The 14,418-nt window shown below is 55.4% G+C and overlaps 2 protein-coding genes across 2 annotated transcripts in view; both read right to left on the bottom strand.

Annotated features, from left to right (window-relative positions):
* Positions 1–264: 264 nt before the first annotated feature.
* Positions 265–3,015, bottom strand: LOC132404153 (microtubule-associated protein 6-like; the record flags this gene model as incomplete). Its single annotated transcript, XM_059988224.1, has 1 exon — positions 265–3,015. A coding segment is annotated over one exon (2,091 nt), but the record flags the coding sequence as incomplete, so codon positions are not given.
* jdp2b (Jun dimerization protein 2b) overlaps positions 2,889–14,418 on the bottom strand; it is a 31,228-nt gene continuing 19,698 nt past the window's right edge. The window contains exons 2-4 of the mRNA XM_059962878.1: positions 8,805–9,064; positions 4,009–4,116; positions 2,889–3,407 (exon numbers count right to left, since the gene is read on the bottom strand). Coding sequence (XP_059818861.1) covers positions 3,246–3,407; positions 4,009–4,116; positions 8,805–9,064 — 530 coding nt within the window. The 3' untranslated portion in view covers positions 2,889–3,245. The remainder of the gene's footprint in view (positions 3,408–4,008; positions 4,117–8,804; positions 9,065–14,418) is intronic.

The raw sequence follows: 14,418 nt of genomic DNA, 5'->3' as shown, positions 1-14,418 counted from the left end.
CCTCATGTATCTGCCCCGGTATCGTGTTCCATACACCCACCACTCTCTGTGTAAAAAATCTTACCTCTGACATCCCCCCCCCCCAATCACCGTAAGGTTCTACCCCATCGAATCTTAGCTGTTTCATGAAATGCAATTTTGAGGTTTGCTGTTTTCCAATCGATGGGACTTTCCGTGACTATGTGAGGCAGCGGAGGAGGTCCGTGAGGGGTGGCGTGGTTGTATCTCACCCTGATGATGGAATCCATCTGCTCTGTTTGGAATAAGGTGCGCACGTCACAGAGACACCATTTCAACCTTTACTGATATTAATGTCAGTTCAAGAGTATAATAAAGTGATAAATGCGGATGTTGTGCTAGCTTGCAGGCTGGCCAGATGTGTGTGGCGGTTCAGGGCTCAGTAGCTGCTCACACATCTGGTATATGTGGCTCATACCCCAGCCTGTCACGTGTGAAGCTGCACACTGCTCTGTCCTCTCCCACCTCTCCATATCCAATCCCAACCTGTTCCTCCGCCAGGGGACCAGTGTCGCACCTGGCCTCCTCCGCCAAGGGACCAGCGTCACATCCAGACTCCTCTGCCAGGGGACCAACCCGGCTTCCTCCGCCAGGGGACCAGCGTCACACCTGGCTTCTTCCACCAGAGGACCAGCGTCACACCCAGGCTCCTCCGCCAGGGGACCAGCGTCGCACCTGGCCTCCTCCGCCAAGGGACCAGCGTCACATCCAGACTCCTCCGCCAGGGGACCAGCGTCACACCTGGCTTCTTCCGCCAGAGGACCAGCGTCACACCCAGGCTCCTCCGCCAGGGGACCAGCGTCGCACCTGGCCTCCTCCTCCAGGGGACCAGATTCACAACCCAGCTCCTCCACCGGGGACCAGCGACACAACCCGGCTCCTCCACCAGGGGACCAGCGACACTACCTAGCTCCTCCACCAGGGGACCAGCGACACAACCCGGCTCCTCCACCAGGGGACCAGATTCACAACCCAGCTCCTCCACCGGGGACCAGCGACACAACCCGGCTCCTCCACCAGGGGACCAGCGACACTACCTAGCTCCTCCACCAGGGGACCAGCGACACAACCCGGCTCCTCCACCAGGGGACCAGATTCACAACCCGACTCCTCCACCAGGGGACCAGATTCACAACCCGACTCCTCCACCAGGGGACTAGATTCACAACCCAACTCATCCACCAGGGGACCAGATTCACAACCCAGCTCCTCCACCAGGGGACCAGATTCACAACCCAGCTCCTCCACCAGGGGACTAGATTCACAACCCGGCTCCTCCACCAGGGGACCAGATTCACAACCCGGCTCCTCCACCAGGGGACTAGATTCACAACCCGGCTCCTCCACCAGGGGACCAGTGTCACATCCAGACTCCTCTGCCAGGGGACCAGTGTCACACCTGGCTTCCTCCGCCAAGGGACCAGCGTCACACCTGGCTTCCTCCGCCAGACCAGCGTCACACCCAGGCTCCTCCGCCAGGGGACCAGCGACACTACCTAGCTCCTCCACCAGGGGACCAGCGACACAACCTGGCTCCTCCACCAGGGGACCAGTGACACAACCTGGCTCCTCCACCAGGGGACCAGTGACACAACCTGGCTCCTCCACCAGGGGACCAGCGTCTCTACCCAGCTCCTCCACCAGGGGACCAGGTTGACTACCCGGCTCCTCCACCAGGGGATCAGATTCACAACCCAGCTCATCCACCAGGGGACCAGGTTGACTACCCAGCTCCTCCACTAGCGGGCCAGTGACACTACCCGGCTCCTCCACCAGGGGACAAGGTTGACTACCCAGCTCCTCCACCAGGGGACCAGCGACACTACCCGGCGCCTCCACCAGGGGACCAGGTTGACTAACCAGCTCCTCCACCAGGGGACCAGGTTGACTACCCGGCTCCTCCACCAGGGGATCAGATTCACAACCCAGCTCATCCACCAGGGGACCAGGTTGACTACCCAGCTCCTCCACTAGCGGGCCAGTGACACTACCCGGCTCCTCCACCAGGGGACCAGATTCACAACCCGGCTCCTCCACCAGGGGACTAGATTCACAACCCGACTCCTCCACCAGGGGACTAGATTCACAACCCGGCTCCTCCACCAGGGGACCAGTGTCACATCCAGACTCCTCTGCCAGGGGACCAGTGTCACACCTGGCTTCCTCCGCCAGGGGACCAGCGTCACACCTGGCTTCCTCCGCCAGACCAGCGTCACACCCAGGCTCCTCCGCCAGGGGACCAGCGACACTACCTAGCTCCTCCACCAGGGGACCAGCGACACAACCTGGCTCCTCCACCAGGGGACCAGTGACACAACCTGGCTCCTCCACCAGGGGACCAGCGACACTACCCGGCTCCTCCACCAGGGGACAAGGTTGACTACCCAGCTCCTCCACCAGGGGACCAGCGACACTACCCGGCGCCTCCACCAGGGGACCAGGTTGACTACCCAGCTCCTCCACCAGGGGACCAGGTTGACTACCCAGCTCCTCCACCAGGGGATCAGATTCACAACCCAGCTCATCCACCAGGGGACCAGGTTGACTACCCAGCTCCTCCACTAGCGGGCCAGTGACACTACCCGGCTCCTCCACCAGGGGACCAGGTTGACTACCCAGCTCCTCCACCAGGGGACCAGGTTGACTACCCAGCTCCTCCACCAGGGGACCAGGTTGACTACCCAGCTCCTCCACCAGGGGATCAGATTCACAACCCAGCTCATCCACCAGGGGACCAGGTTGACTACCCAGCTCCTCCACCAGGGGACCAGCGACACTACCCGGCGCCTCCACCAGGGGACCAGGTTGACTACCCAGCTCCTCCACCAGGGGACCAGCGACACTACCCAGCTCCTCCACCAGGGGACCAGCGACACTACCCGGCGCCTCCACCAGGGGACCAGGTTGACTACCCAGCTCCTCCACCAGGGGACCAGCGACACTACCCAGCTCCTCCACCAGGGGACCAGGTTCACTACCCAGAGGGACAAGTATATCTCACTGGATCCTCCGCCAGGGGTCACTACCCAGGCCTAGTATCTCTCTGTGGATCTGAGATGCTGTTGCTTAGCCCTGAGTGTACGGCCTATCCTGGCCTCTGCAGTCGGGGTCTCAGGGAGCAGGGGTCAGCGTGGCCAGCATCTCTCACAGAGCAGCTCATTAACCCAGCGGCCAGCGCTAGGCAGCAGTAGGGAGCTGGTAGGTAGGCTGTTGCCACTACAGGTTAGTCACTGTGTGAGGAGTGTGTCGGGGCTCCGGACACTGTCTGTCCTGACGATACATGTGGGCCGGTGCAGGTTCAGCAGATGAATCAGTTCTTGTCTCTCCCGTTTTAGCTCCTCGATCTGTGTTTTCAGCTGCCCGTTCATCATCTCGAGCCGCTCGGACTCCTGCGGAGACCAGACCAGAGGGGCAGTGAGTGACCAGTGGGGAGGGCTGGTGAGGGGAGAGGGGATAAGAAACCAGTGGTGGAGGGGCGGTGATTGACTGGTGGGGGAGGGGGTAAGTGACTGGTGGGGAGAGGGAGTTGAGTGGACGGTGGGGTGAGAGGCAGTGAGTGACTGGTGGGAGGAGGGGCAGTGAGTAACCGATGGGGAGAGGGGCAATGAGTGACCGGTGGTAGGAGGCTCAGCACTGGACAGGGGATAGTGTGGTCAGTGACAGGGTAGCCTGTGGTGGGTGGGGGCAGGGTTCTGAATGGGGTGGTGGGGGCAGGGATGCCTGTGGTGGGTGGGGGCAGGGTTCTGAATGGGGTGGTGGGGGCAGGGATGCCTGTGGTGGGTGGGGGCAGGGTTCTGAATGGGGTGGTGGGGGCAGGGATGCCTGTGGTGGGTGGGGGCAGGGTTCTGAATGGGGTGGTGGGGGCAGGGATGCCTGTGGTGGGTGGGGGCAGGGTTCTGAATGGGGTGTCCCAGAGGGGCATTGAAGCCCTGGTGCAAGAGAACGTGTGGGTTCGGGAGAAGAGCCCAGTGTCAGTCACAGCCCCCTCACCTTCTGCAGGAACTCGGTTCGCTCCCGCTTCTTGTTGCGACACCGTGCTGCCGCCACCTTGTTCTTCTCGCGCCGCCGTCTGCGCCGCTCGTCCTCCTCCTGGTCGTCCTGGGGGGTGGGGGTAGAAAGTGCCGTTGTGAGAGAGTCAGCCAGGTTACAGGCCATTCACAGGGGAGGCAGCACCAGGCCAGCAGCGCCACTTCCCCATCCCCACCAAAGTGCAGGGACAGCGTGCAAACCCAGGGACCGGCTCAGGGAGGCCACATCCACTCCATCAAACACCCAGGGACCGGCTCAGGGAGGCCACATCCACTCCATCAAACACCCAGAGGCCGGCTTAGGGAGGCCACATCCACTCTATCAAACACCCAGGGACCGGCTCAGGGAGGCCACATCCACTCCATCAAACACCCAGAGACCGGCTCAGGGAGGCCACATCCACTCTATCAAACACCCAGAGACCGGCTCAGGGAACCCACATCCACTCTATCAAACACCCAGGGACCGGCTCAGGGAGGCCACATCCACTCCATCAAACACCCAGGGACCGGCTCAGGGAGGCCACATCCACTCCATCAAACACCCAGGGACCGGCTCAGGGAGGCCACATCCACTATCAAACACCCAGGGACCGGCTCAGGGAGGCCACATCCACTCTCTCAAACACACAGGGACCGGCTCAGGGAGGCCACATCCACTCCATCAAACACCCAGGGAACGGCTCAGGGAGGCCACATCCACTCTATCAAACACCCAGGGAACGGCTCAGGGAGGCCACATCCACTCTATCAAACACCCAGGGAACGGCTCAGGGAAGCCACATCCACTCTATCAAACACCCAGGGACCAGCTCATGGAGGCCACATCCACTCCATCAAACACCCAGGGACCGGCTCAGGGAGGCCACATCCACTCTATCAAACACCCAGGGACCGGCTCAGGGAGGCCACATCCACTCTATCAAACACCCAGGAACCGGCTCAGGGAGGCCACATCACCTCTCTCAAACACCCAGGGAACGGCTCAGGGAGGCCACCTCCACTCTATCAAACACCCAGGGACCGGCTCAGGGAGGCCACATCACCTCTCTCAAACACCCAGAGACCGGCTCAGGGAAGCCACATCCACTCCATCAAACACCCAGAGACCGGCTCAGGGAGGCCACATCCACTCTATCAAACACCCAGAGACCGGCTCAGGGAGGCCACATCCACTCTATCAAACACCCAGGGACCGGCTCAGGGAGGCCACATCCACTCTATCAAACACCCAGGGACCGGCTCAGGGAGGCCACATCCACTCTATCAAACACCCAGAGACCGGCTCAGGGAGGCCACATCCACTCTATCAAACACCCAGGGACCGGCTCAGGGAGGCCACATCCACTCCATCAAACACCCAGGGACCGGCTCAGGGAGGCCACATCCACTCCATCAAACACCCAGGGACCGGCTCAGGGAGGCCACCTCCACTCTATCAAACACCCAGGGAACGGCTCAGGGAAGCCACATCCACTCTATCAAACACCCAGGGACCGGCTCAGGGAGGCCACATCCACTCCATCAAACACCCAGAGACCGGCTCAGGGAGGCCACATCCACTCTATCAAACACCCAGAGACCGGCTTAGGGAGGCCACATCCACTCTATCAAACACCCAGGGACCGGCTCAGGGAGGCCACATCCACTCTATCAAACACCCAGGGACCGGCTCAGGGAGGCCACATCCACTCTCTCAAACACCCAGAGACCGGCTCAGGGAGGCCACATCCACTCTCTCAAACACCCAGGGACCGGCTCAGGGAGGCCACATCCACTCCATCAAACACCCAGGGACCGGCTCAGGGAGGCCACATCTACTCTCTCAAACACCCAGAGACAGGCTCAGGGAGGCCACATCCACTCCATCAAACACCCAGAGACAGGCTCAGGGAGGCCACATCCACTCTATCAAACACCCAGCGACCGGCTCAGGGAGGCCACATCCACTCTATCAAACACCCAGCGACCGGCTCAGGGAGGCCACATCCACTCTATCAAACACCCAGAGACCGGCTCAGGGAGGCCACATCCACTCCATCAAACACCCAGAGACCGGCTCAGGGAGGCCACATCCACTCCACTATCAAACACCCAGAGACAGGCTCAGGGAGGCCACATCCACTCCATCAAACACCCAGGGAACGGCTCAGGGAAGCCACATCCACTTTATCAAACACCCAGGGACCGGCTCAGGGAGGCCACATCCACTCCATCAAACACCCAGAGACAGGCTCAGGGAGGCCACATCCACTCCATCAAACACCCAGGGACCGGCTCAGGGAGGCCACCTCCACTCTATCAAACACCCAGGGACCGGCTCAGGGAGGCCACATCACCTCTATCAAACACCCAGAGACCGGCTCAGGGAAGCCACATCCACTCTATCAAACACCCAGGGACCGGCTCAGGGAGGCCACATCCACTCCATCAAACACCCAGAGACCAGCTCAGGGAGGCCACATCCACTCTATCAAACACCCAGAGACCGGCTTAGGGAGGCCACATCCACTCTATCAAACACCCAGGGACCGGCTCAGGGAGGCCACATCCACTCTATCAAACACCCAGAGACCTGCTCAGGGAGGCCACATCCACTCTCTCAAACACCCAGGGACCGGCTCAGGGAGGCCACATCCACTCCATCAAACACCCAGGGACCGGCTCAGGGAGGCCACATCCACTCTCTCAAACACCCAGCGACCGGCTCAGGGAGGCCACATCCACTCTATCAAACACCCAGGGACCGGCTCAGGGAGGCCACATCCACTCTATCAAACACCCAGTGACCGGCTCAGGGAGGCCACATCCACTCCATCAAACACCCAGGGACCGGCTCAGGGAGGCCACATCCACTCCATCAAACACCCAGAGACAGGCTCAGGGAGGCCACATCCACTCCATCAAACACCCAGGGACCGGCTCAGGGAGGCCACATCCACTCTATCAAACACCCAGGGACCGGCTCAGGGAGGCCACATCCACTCTATCAAACACCCAGGGACCGGCTCAGGGAGGCCACATCCACTCCATCAAACACCCAGAGACAGGCTCAGGGAGGCCACATCCACTCCATCAAACACCCAGGGACCGGCTCAGGGAGGCCACATCCACTCCATCAAACACCCAGAGACCGGCTTAGGGAGGCCACATCCACTCTATCAAAAACCCAGGGACCGGCTCAGGGAGGCCACATCCACTCTATCAAACACCCAGGGACCGGCTCAGGGAGGCCACATCCACTCTATCAAACACCCAGAGACAGGCTCAGGGAGGCCACATCCACTCCATCAAACACCCAGGGACCGGCTCAGGGAGGCCACATCCACTCCATCAAACACCCAGGGACCGGCTCAGGGAGGCCACATCCACTCTATCAAATACCCAGAGACCGGCTCAGGGAGGCCACATCCACTCCATCAAACACCCAGGGACCGGCTCAGGGAGGCCACATCCACTCCATCAAACACCCAGGGACCGGCTCAGGGAGGCCACATCCACTCTATCAAATACCCAGAGACCGGCTCAGGGAGGCCACATCCACTCTATCAAACACCCAGAGACCGGCTCAGGGAGGCCACATCCACTATCAAACACCCAGGGACCGGCTCAGGGAGGCCACATCCACTCCATCAAACACCAAGGGACCGGCTCAGGGAGGCCACATCCACTCCATCAAACACCCAGGGAACGGCTCAGGGAAGCCACATCCACTCTATCAAACACCCAGGGACCGGCTCAGGGAGGCCACATCCACTCCATCAAACACCCAGAGACCGGCTCAGGGAGGCCACATCCACTCTATCAAACACCCAGGGACCGGCTCAGGGAGGCCACATCCACTCCATCAAACACCCAGGGACCGGCTCAGGGAGGCCACATCCACTCTATCAAACACCCAGGGACCGGCTCAGGGAGGCCACATCCACTCCATCAAACACCCAGGGACCGGCTCAGGGAGGCCACATCCACTCTATCAAACACCCAGGGACCGGCTCAGGGAGGCCACATCCACTCCATCAAACACCCAGAGACCGGCTCAGGGAGGCCACATCCACTCTATCAAACACCCAGGGACCGGCTCAGGGAGGCCACATCCACTCCATCAAACACCCAGAGACCGGCTCAGGGAGGCCACATCCACTCTATCAAACACCCAGGGACCGGCTCAGGGAGGCCACTTCCACTCTATCAAACACCCAGGGACCGGCTCAGGGAGGCCACATCCACTCTATCAAACACCCAGAGACAGGCTCAGGGAGGCCACATCCACTCCATCAAACACCCAGGGACCGGCTCAGGGAGGCCACATCCACTCCATCAAACACCCAGGGACCGGCTCAGGGAGGCCGCATCCACTCTATCAAACACCCAGGGACCGGCTCAGGGAGGCCACATCACCTCTCTCAAACACCCAGGGACCGGCTCAGGGAGGCCGCATTGGCTCTCTCATGGACTGGGGGTTTTCTGGCCTCTGGCCCTTCCTTTACAGTCCTGATGAAGGGTCTTGGCCCAAAACACCTGCTCTTCATTCTCCTCCATATTAAGCTGCCTGACCTGCTGTCCCTCCAGCGTGATGCTTTGGATTTCCAGCAGCTCGTGTCTGAGCTGTTCACTCCGTGTGATGTCGCTCAGCTCTTTGGTCAGTCCAAGCTGCAGTGAGACCCTTTTACTGAGCAACTGTGTACAGGGTGACTGTGCAGGGGCACCGCAAGGGGCAACTGCGCGCGTGGACTTGTGTGCGTGAACTGCACTCACCTCTGACTTGAGCGCATGTGGCTGCCTGTTGTAGTGGAGGGCCAGGCATTGCAGGGGCGAGATCACTGCTGGGACCTGACACAGGTCACCCAGCTTCAACCCCTTACTTCCCGGCGTTAAGCCAGTTAACGTGCTGAGCGTGTCGATGGGAAAGCCAGTTAACGTGCTGAGCGTGGGAAGGGTTCCAGTCACCAGTGAACGTCCTGATTCCACGGGCAGCATCTGCAGTAAACAACAGGTTTCGGGTCGGGTCGGGGAGGCTGGGGCAGGGGCAGGGGCAGGGCAGGAGGAAAAATGTCCAGACAGAGATTGGGGAGAGAGGGGAGAGTAGGAGAGAGAATGGAGAAGGTGGAGGGGAGGGGAGAGGGGAGAGTGGGGGAGGGGAGGGGGTGGAGGGGTTAAAGGTAGTGGAGGAGAGTGGAGGGTAGAGGAGGGATATTGGTGGAAGGAGAGAGAGAGAAGACAGCTTGAGAGGACAGAGGAGGATGGATGTGAAGTTGAGGGAGACACAAGTGAGTGAGGAGGGAAGGAGAGAGAGGGAGGTTGAAGGGAGAGAAGAGGGATGTTGGAGGGAGGAGGGGAAGGAGGGAGGGAGAGAGGAAGAACATTGGAGGGAGAGATTTGGGGGAAAGAGAGAAAATTACAGACTCAGGAAGACAGGCCCTGATCCACTCCACTAGTACCAATCAGACCCAAAGAGCTCCCTCCCCAACTGTGACCGAGGGAGCTCCCTCACTGGCAGTGACCTTGTGACTTCACATAACCAGCATTACCCAAGTGACCTGACTAACGAGCATTAACCAAGAAAACTGCCATTGTGATCCTTAACAATTAACAAGGGAGAATGACAACACAAACTAGTGATGTGTGAATGATCTTTGAGCCCTAACTTTGAGACATGGTCTACCACCTGAAACAGAAGGACCTAGCTGAGGTGAGTGAAGGGACCACACCAGTGAAGTTTGCTACACAGAGGCCTCTTACATCTGTGCGTTTAGAAAGTTTCCCTCAAACCCAGCATTTAACAAGGTTCCTCCCGAATCTGATGAACTGTGGATGTAGTCGATATGGATTTTAGGAAGGCCTTTGACAAGGTCCCTCTCTAACTTGATTGAGTTTTTTGGTGAGGTGACGAGGGTGATTGATGAAGGTAGACCTGTAGATGTTGTCTACAAGGATTTTCATAAGCAGTTTGACGTTCCCTCCTGAGAGGCTCATCCAGATTAAGGTGCATGGGTGTCATGGTGGATTCATAGAAATCTACAGCACAATACAGGCCCTTTAGCCCACAATGTTGTGCCAACCATGTAACCTATTCTAGAACTGCCCTACTGCACAGCCCTCTATTTTTCTAAGCTCCATGTACCTTTCTCAGTCTCTTAAAACACCCTATTCTATCCACCTCCACCACCATTGGTGGCAACCCATTCCACACACTCACCACTCTGAGTAAAAAACTTACATCTGACATCCCTCTTGAACCTGCTTCCAAGCACTGTGCCCTCTGGTGTTAGCCACTTCGGCCCTGGGAAAACACCTCTGGCTATGAACACCAGCAATGCCTCTCATCATCTTATACACCTCTATCAAGTCAGCTCTCATCCTCCATCACTCCAAGGAGGAAAACCTATTCTCATGTGGTATACTCTCCAATCCTTGTAAATCTCCTCGGCATCCTCTCTATAGTATCCACATCCTTCCTGTAGTGAGGTGACCAGAACTGAGCTCAGTACTCCAAGTGGGGTCTGACCAAGGTTTTATATAGCTATAACATTACCTCACAGCTCTTGAACTCAATCCCACAGTTGAAAAAGGCCATCACACCATACGCCTTCTTAACAACACTGTCAACCTGCACAGCAGGTTTCAGTGTCCCACCGACATGGACCCCAAGATCCCTTTGATCCTCCATACTGCCAAGAGACTTACCATTAATACTATATTCTGACTTCCTATTTGACCTACCAAAATGAACCACTTCACACTTATCTGGGTTGAACTCCATCTGCCACTTCTCAGCCCAGTTTTGCATCCTATCATTGTCCTGTTGTAACCTCTGACAGCCCTCCACACTATCCACAACACCTCCAACCTTTGTGTCATCAGCAAACTTACTAACCCATCCCTCCACTTCCTCATCCAGGTCATTTATAAAACTCACAAAGAGGAGGGGTCCCTGAACATATCCCTGAGGCACAGCACTGGTCACCAACCTTCATGCGGAATATGACCCATCTACAACCACCCTTTGCCTTCTTTGGGCAAGCCAGTTCTGGATCCATAAAGCTAGGTGCTCTTGGATCCCAAGCCTCACTACTTTCTGAATGAGCCTTGCAAGGGGAACCTTATCAAATGCCTTACTGAAATCCATATACACTACATCCATTGCTCTACCTTCATGTGTCTTGTTACCTCCTCAAAGAATTGAATTAAGCTCGTAAGACATGACCCCCCTTGACAAAGCCATGCTGACTATCCCTAATCAGATTGTTTTTCTCCAAATACTCGTAAATCCTGCCTCTCAGGATCTTCTCCAACCACTTGCCCACCACTGAAGTCAGACTCACTGGTCTATAATTTCCTGGGCTATTTCTACTCCCTTTCTTGAACAAGGGAACAACATTTGCAACCCTCCAATCATCCAGTACATCTCCCGTCCCTGTTGATGATGCAAAGATCATCACCAGGGGCTCAACAATCCCCTCCCTCACTTCCCACAGCTGCCTGGAGTATATCTCGTCTGGTCCTGGTTAACTAACTTAATACCTTCGAAAAGCTCCAGCACATCTTAATGTCTGTACACTCAAGCGTTTCAGTCCGTTGTAAGACGTCCCCACAATCGTCAAAGTCCTTTTCACTAGTGAATTCTGAAGCAAGGTATTAATTAAGAAACCTTCATTACCTCCTCCAACTCCATGCACATTTCCACTATCACACCTGGTTGGTCCTATTCCCACACGGCTTATCCTCTTGTTCTTCACATACTTGTAGAATGCCTTGGCGTTTTCCTTAATTCTGCTTGCCAAGGCCTTCTCATGGCCCCTTCTAGCTCTCCTAATTCCATTCTGAAGAACCTTCCTGACAACCGTGTAATTTTCTAGAGCTCTAACCGTACTTGATTTCTTGAACCTTTAATAAGCTTTTCTTAACTAGATTTTCTACATCCTTGGCTGGCAGTTCTTTAATCCTACCACATTCCCCTGCCTCGATGGAACATACCCATGCTGAAAACTCCATGCCACACTTCTGCCATGCATTTCCCTGAGAACATCTGTTCCCAATTTATGTTCCCAAGTTCCTGTCCAATAGCATCATATTTCCCCATACCTCAGTTGAATGTTTTCTCAAATTGACATAGTATTAATGGTAAGACTCTTGGCAGTGTGGAGGATCAGAGGGATCTTGGGGTCCGAATCCATAGGACACTCAAAGCAGCTGCGCAGGTTGACATTGTGGTTAAGAAGGCGAACGTTGGATTGGCCTTCATCAACCGTGGGATTGAATTTAGGAGCCGAGAGGTAATGTTGCAGCTATAGAGAACCCTGGTCAGACCCCACTTGGAGTACCGTACTCAGTTCTGGTCACCTCATGATAGGAAGGATGTGGAAGCCACAGAAAGGATGCAGAGGAGATTTACAAGGATGTTGCCTGGATTGGGGAGCGTGCCTTATGAAAACAGGTTGAGTGAACTCGGCCTTTTCTCCTTGGAGCGAAGGAGGATGAGATGTGACTTGACAGAGGTGTACAAGATAATGAGAGGCATTGATCGTGTGGATAGCCCGAGGCTTTTCCCCCGGGCTGAAATGGTTGCCACAAGAGGACACAAGTTTAAGGTGCTGGGGAGTAGGTACAGAGGAGATGTCAGGGGTAAGTTTTTTACAATAGGGTCTTTTAAGAGACTTTTGGATAGGTACATGGAGCTTAGTAAGATAGAGGGCTATAGGTAAGCCTAGTAATTTCTAAGGTAGGGACATGCTCAGCACAACTTTGTGGGCCGAAGGACCTCTATTGTGCTGTAGGTTTTCTATGTTTCTATTAACCAGGCCATTCTGAAAAAATCACTAAGCAATTACCATCAACAGGTCACTTGCAATACCAAAGGTAACAACACACTGGACCATTGCTACACCACCATCAAGAATACCTACCATGCTATCCACACCCTCACTTTGGGAAGTCTGATCACCCGGCTGTACTTCTACTCCCTGAGTATAGGCAGAGGCTGAAGTCTGCAGCACCAGTGGTGAGGATGAAGAAGGTTTGGACAAGGGAAGCACAGGAACGCCTACAGGACTGCTTTGAATGGGTGGACTGGATTGTATTCAGGGATTCATCTTCAAATCTGGATGAGTACACTGCAGTTGTTACCGACTTCATTACAATCTGTGTGGATGAGTGGGTGCCTACAAAGACTCACTGTACATTCCCAAACCAAAAGCTGTGGATGAACCAGAAGGTACGCCATCTGCCGAAGGCCAGATCTGTGGCATTCAAGTCTGGTGACCCAGGTCTGTACCAGAAGATCAGGCATGATTTGCGAAGGGCTATTTGAAGGGCAAAGAGACAATTTCAAATGACGTTGGATGTACGACAACACAGGCAGGGTTTGCAAGACATTACTTCCTACAAAATGAAACCCAATAACATGAATGTTTCACTACCAGATGAACTCAATGCCTTCTATGTCCGATTTGAAAGGGAGAACACAACTACAGCTCTGAAGATCCCTGCTGCACCTGATGACCTTGTGATTTTCATCTCAGAGGCCAAAGTTAGATTGTTTTAAAGAAAGTAAACCCTCACAAGGCAAAAGGTCCCAAAGGAGTACCTGGTAAGGCTCTGAAAACTTGTGCCAACCAACTGGTGGGAGTATTGAAGGACATTTTCAACCTCTCACTGCTAGGGGCGCAAGTTCCCACTTGCTTCAAAAAGGCATCAATTTTACCAGTTCCTCTGTGGGTTAGGAATAGGAAGGAGTCAATAACTCTACTGGGTGTTGTTTTTAGACCACCCGACAGTAACAGGAACATCGAGGAGCAGATAGGGAGACAGATTCTGGAAAGGATAATAATTACAGGGTTGTTGTGGTGGGAGGTTTTAATTTCCCAAATATTGATTGGCATCTCCCTAGAGTGAGGGGTTTAGATGGGGTAGAGTTTGTTAGGTGTGTTCAGGAAGGTTTCTTGACACAATATGTAGATAAGCCTACAAGAGGAGAGGCTGTACTTGATCCGGTATTTGGAAATGAACCTGGTCTGGTGTCAGGTCTCTCAGTTGAAGAGCATTTTGGAGATAGTGATCATAATTCTATCTCCTTTACCATAGCCTTGGAGAGGGATAGGAACAGACAAGTTTGGGAAACGTTTAATTGCAATAAGGGGAACCATGAGGCTATCAGGCAAGAACTTGGAATCATAAATTGGAAACATATGTTCTCAGGGAAACATACCAAAGAAATGTGGCAAATATTCAGGGGCTATTTGCATGGGGTTCTGAGTAGGTACGTTCCAATGAGAGAGGGAAAGGATGGTAAGGTACAAAACCCGTGGTGCACAAAGGTAAATCTAGTCATGAAGAAAAGAGCTTATGAAAGGTTCAAAAAAACTAGGTAATG

The sequence above is a fragment of the Hypanus sabinus genome, chromosome 2 (assembly GCF_030144855.1).
Source record: "Hypanus sabinus isolate sHypSab1 chromosome 2, sHypSab1.hap1, whole genome shotgun sequence".
In the NCBI taxonomy this organism is placed as follows: Eukaryota; Metazoa; Chordata; class Chondrichthyes; order Myliobatiformes; family Dasyatidae; genus Hypanus; species Hypanus sabinus.
This window is presented reverse-complemented; position numbering and strand designations above follow the sequence as displayed.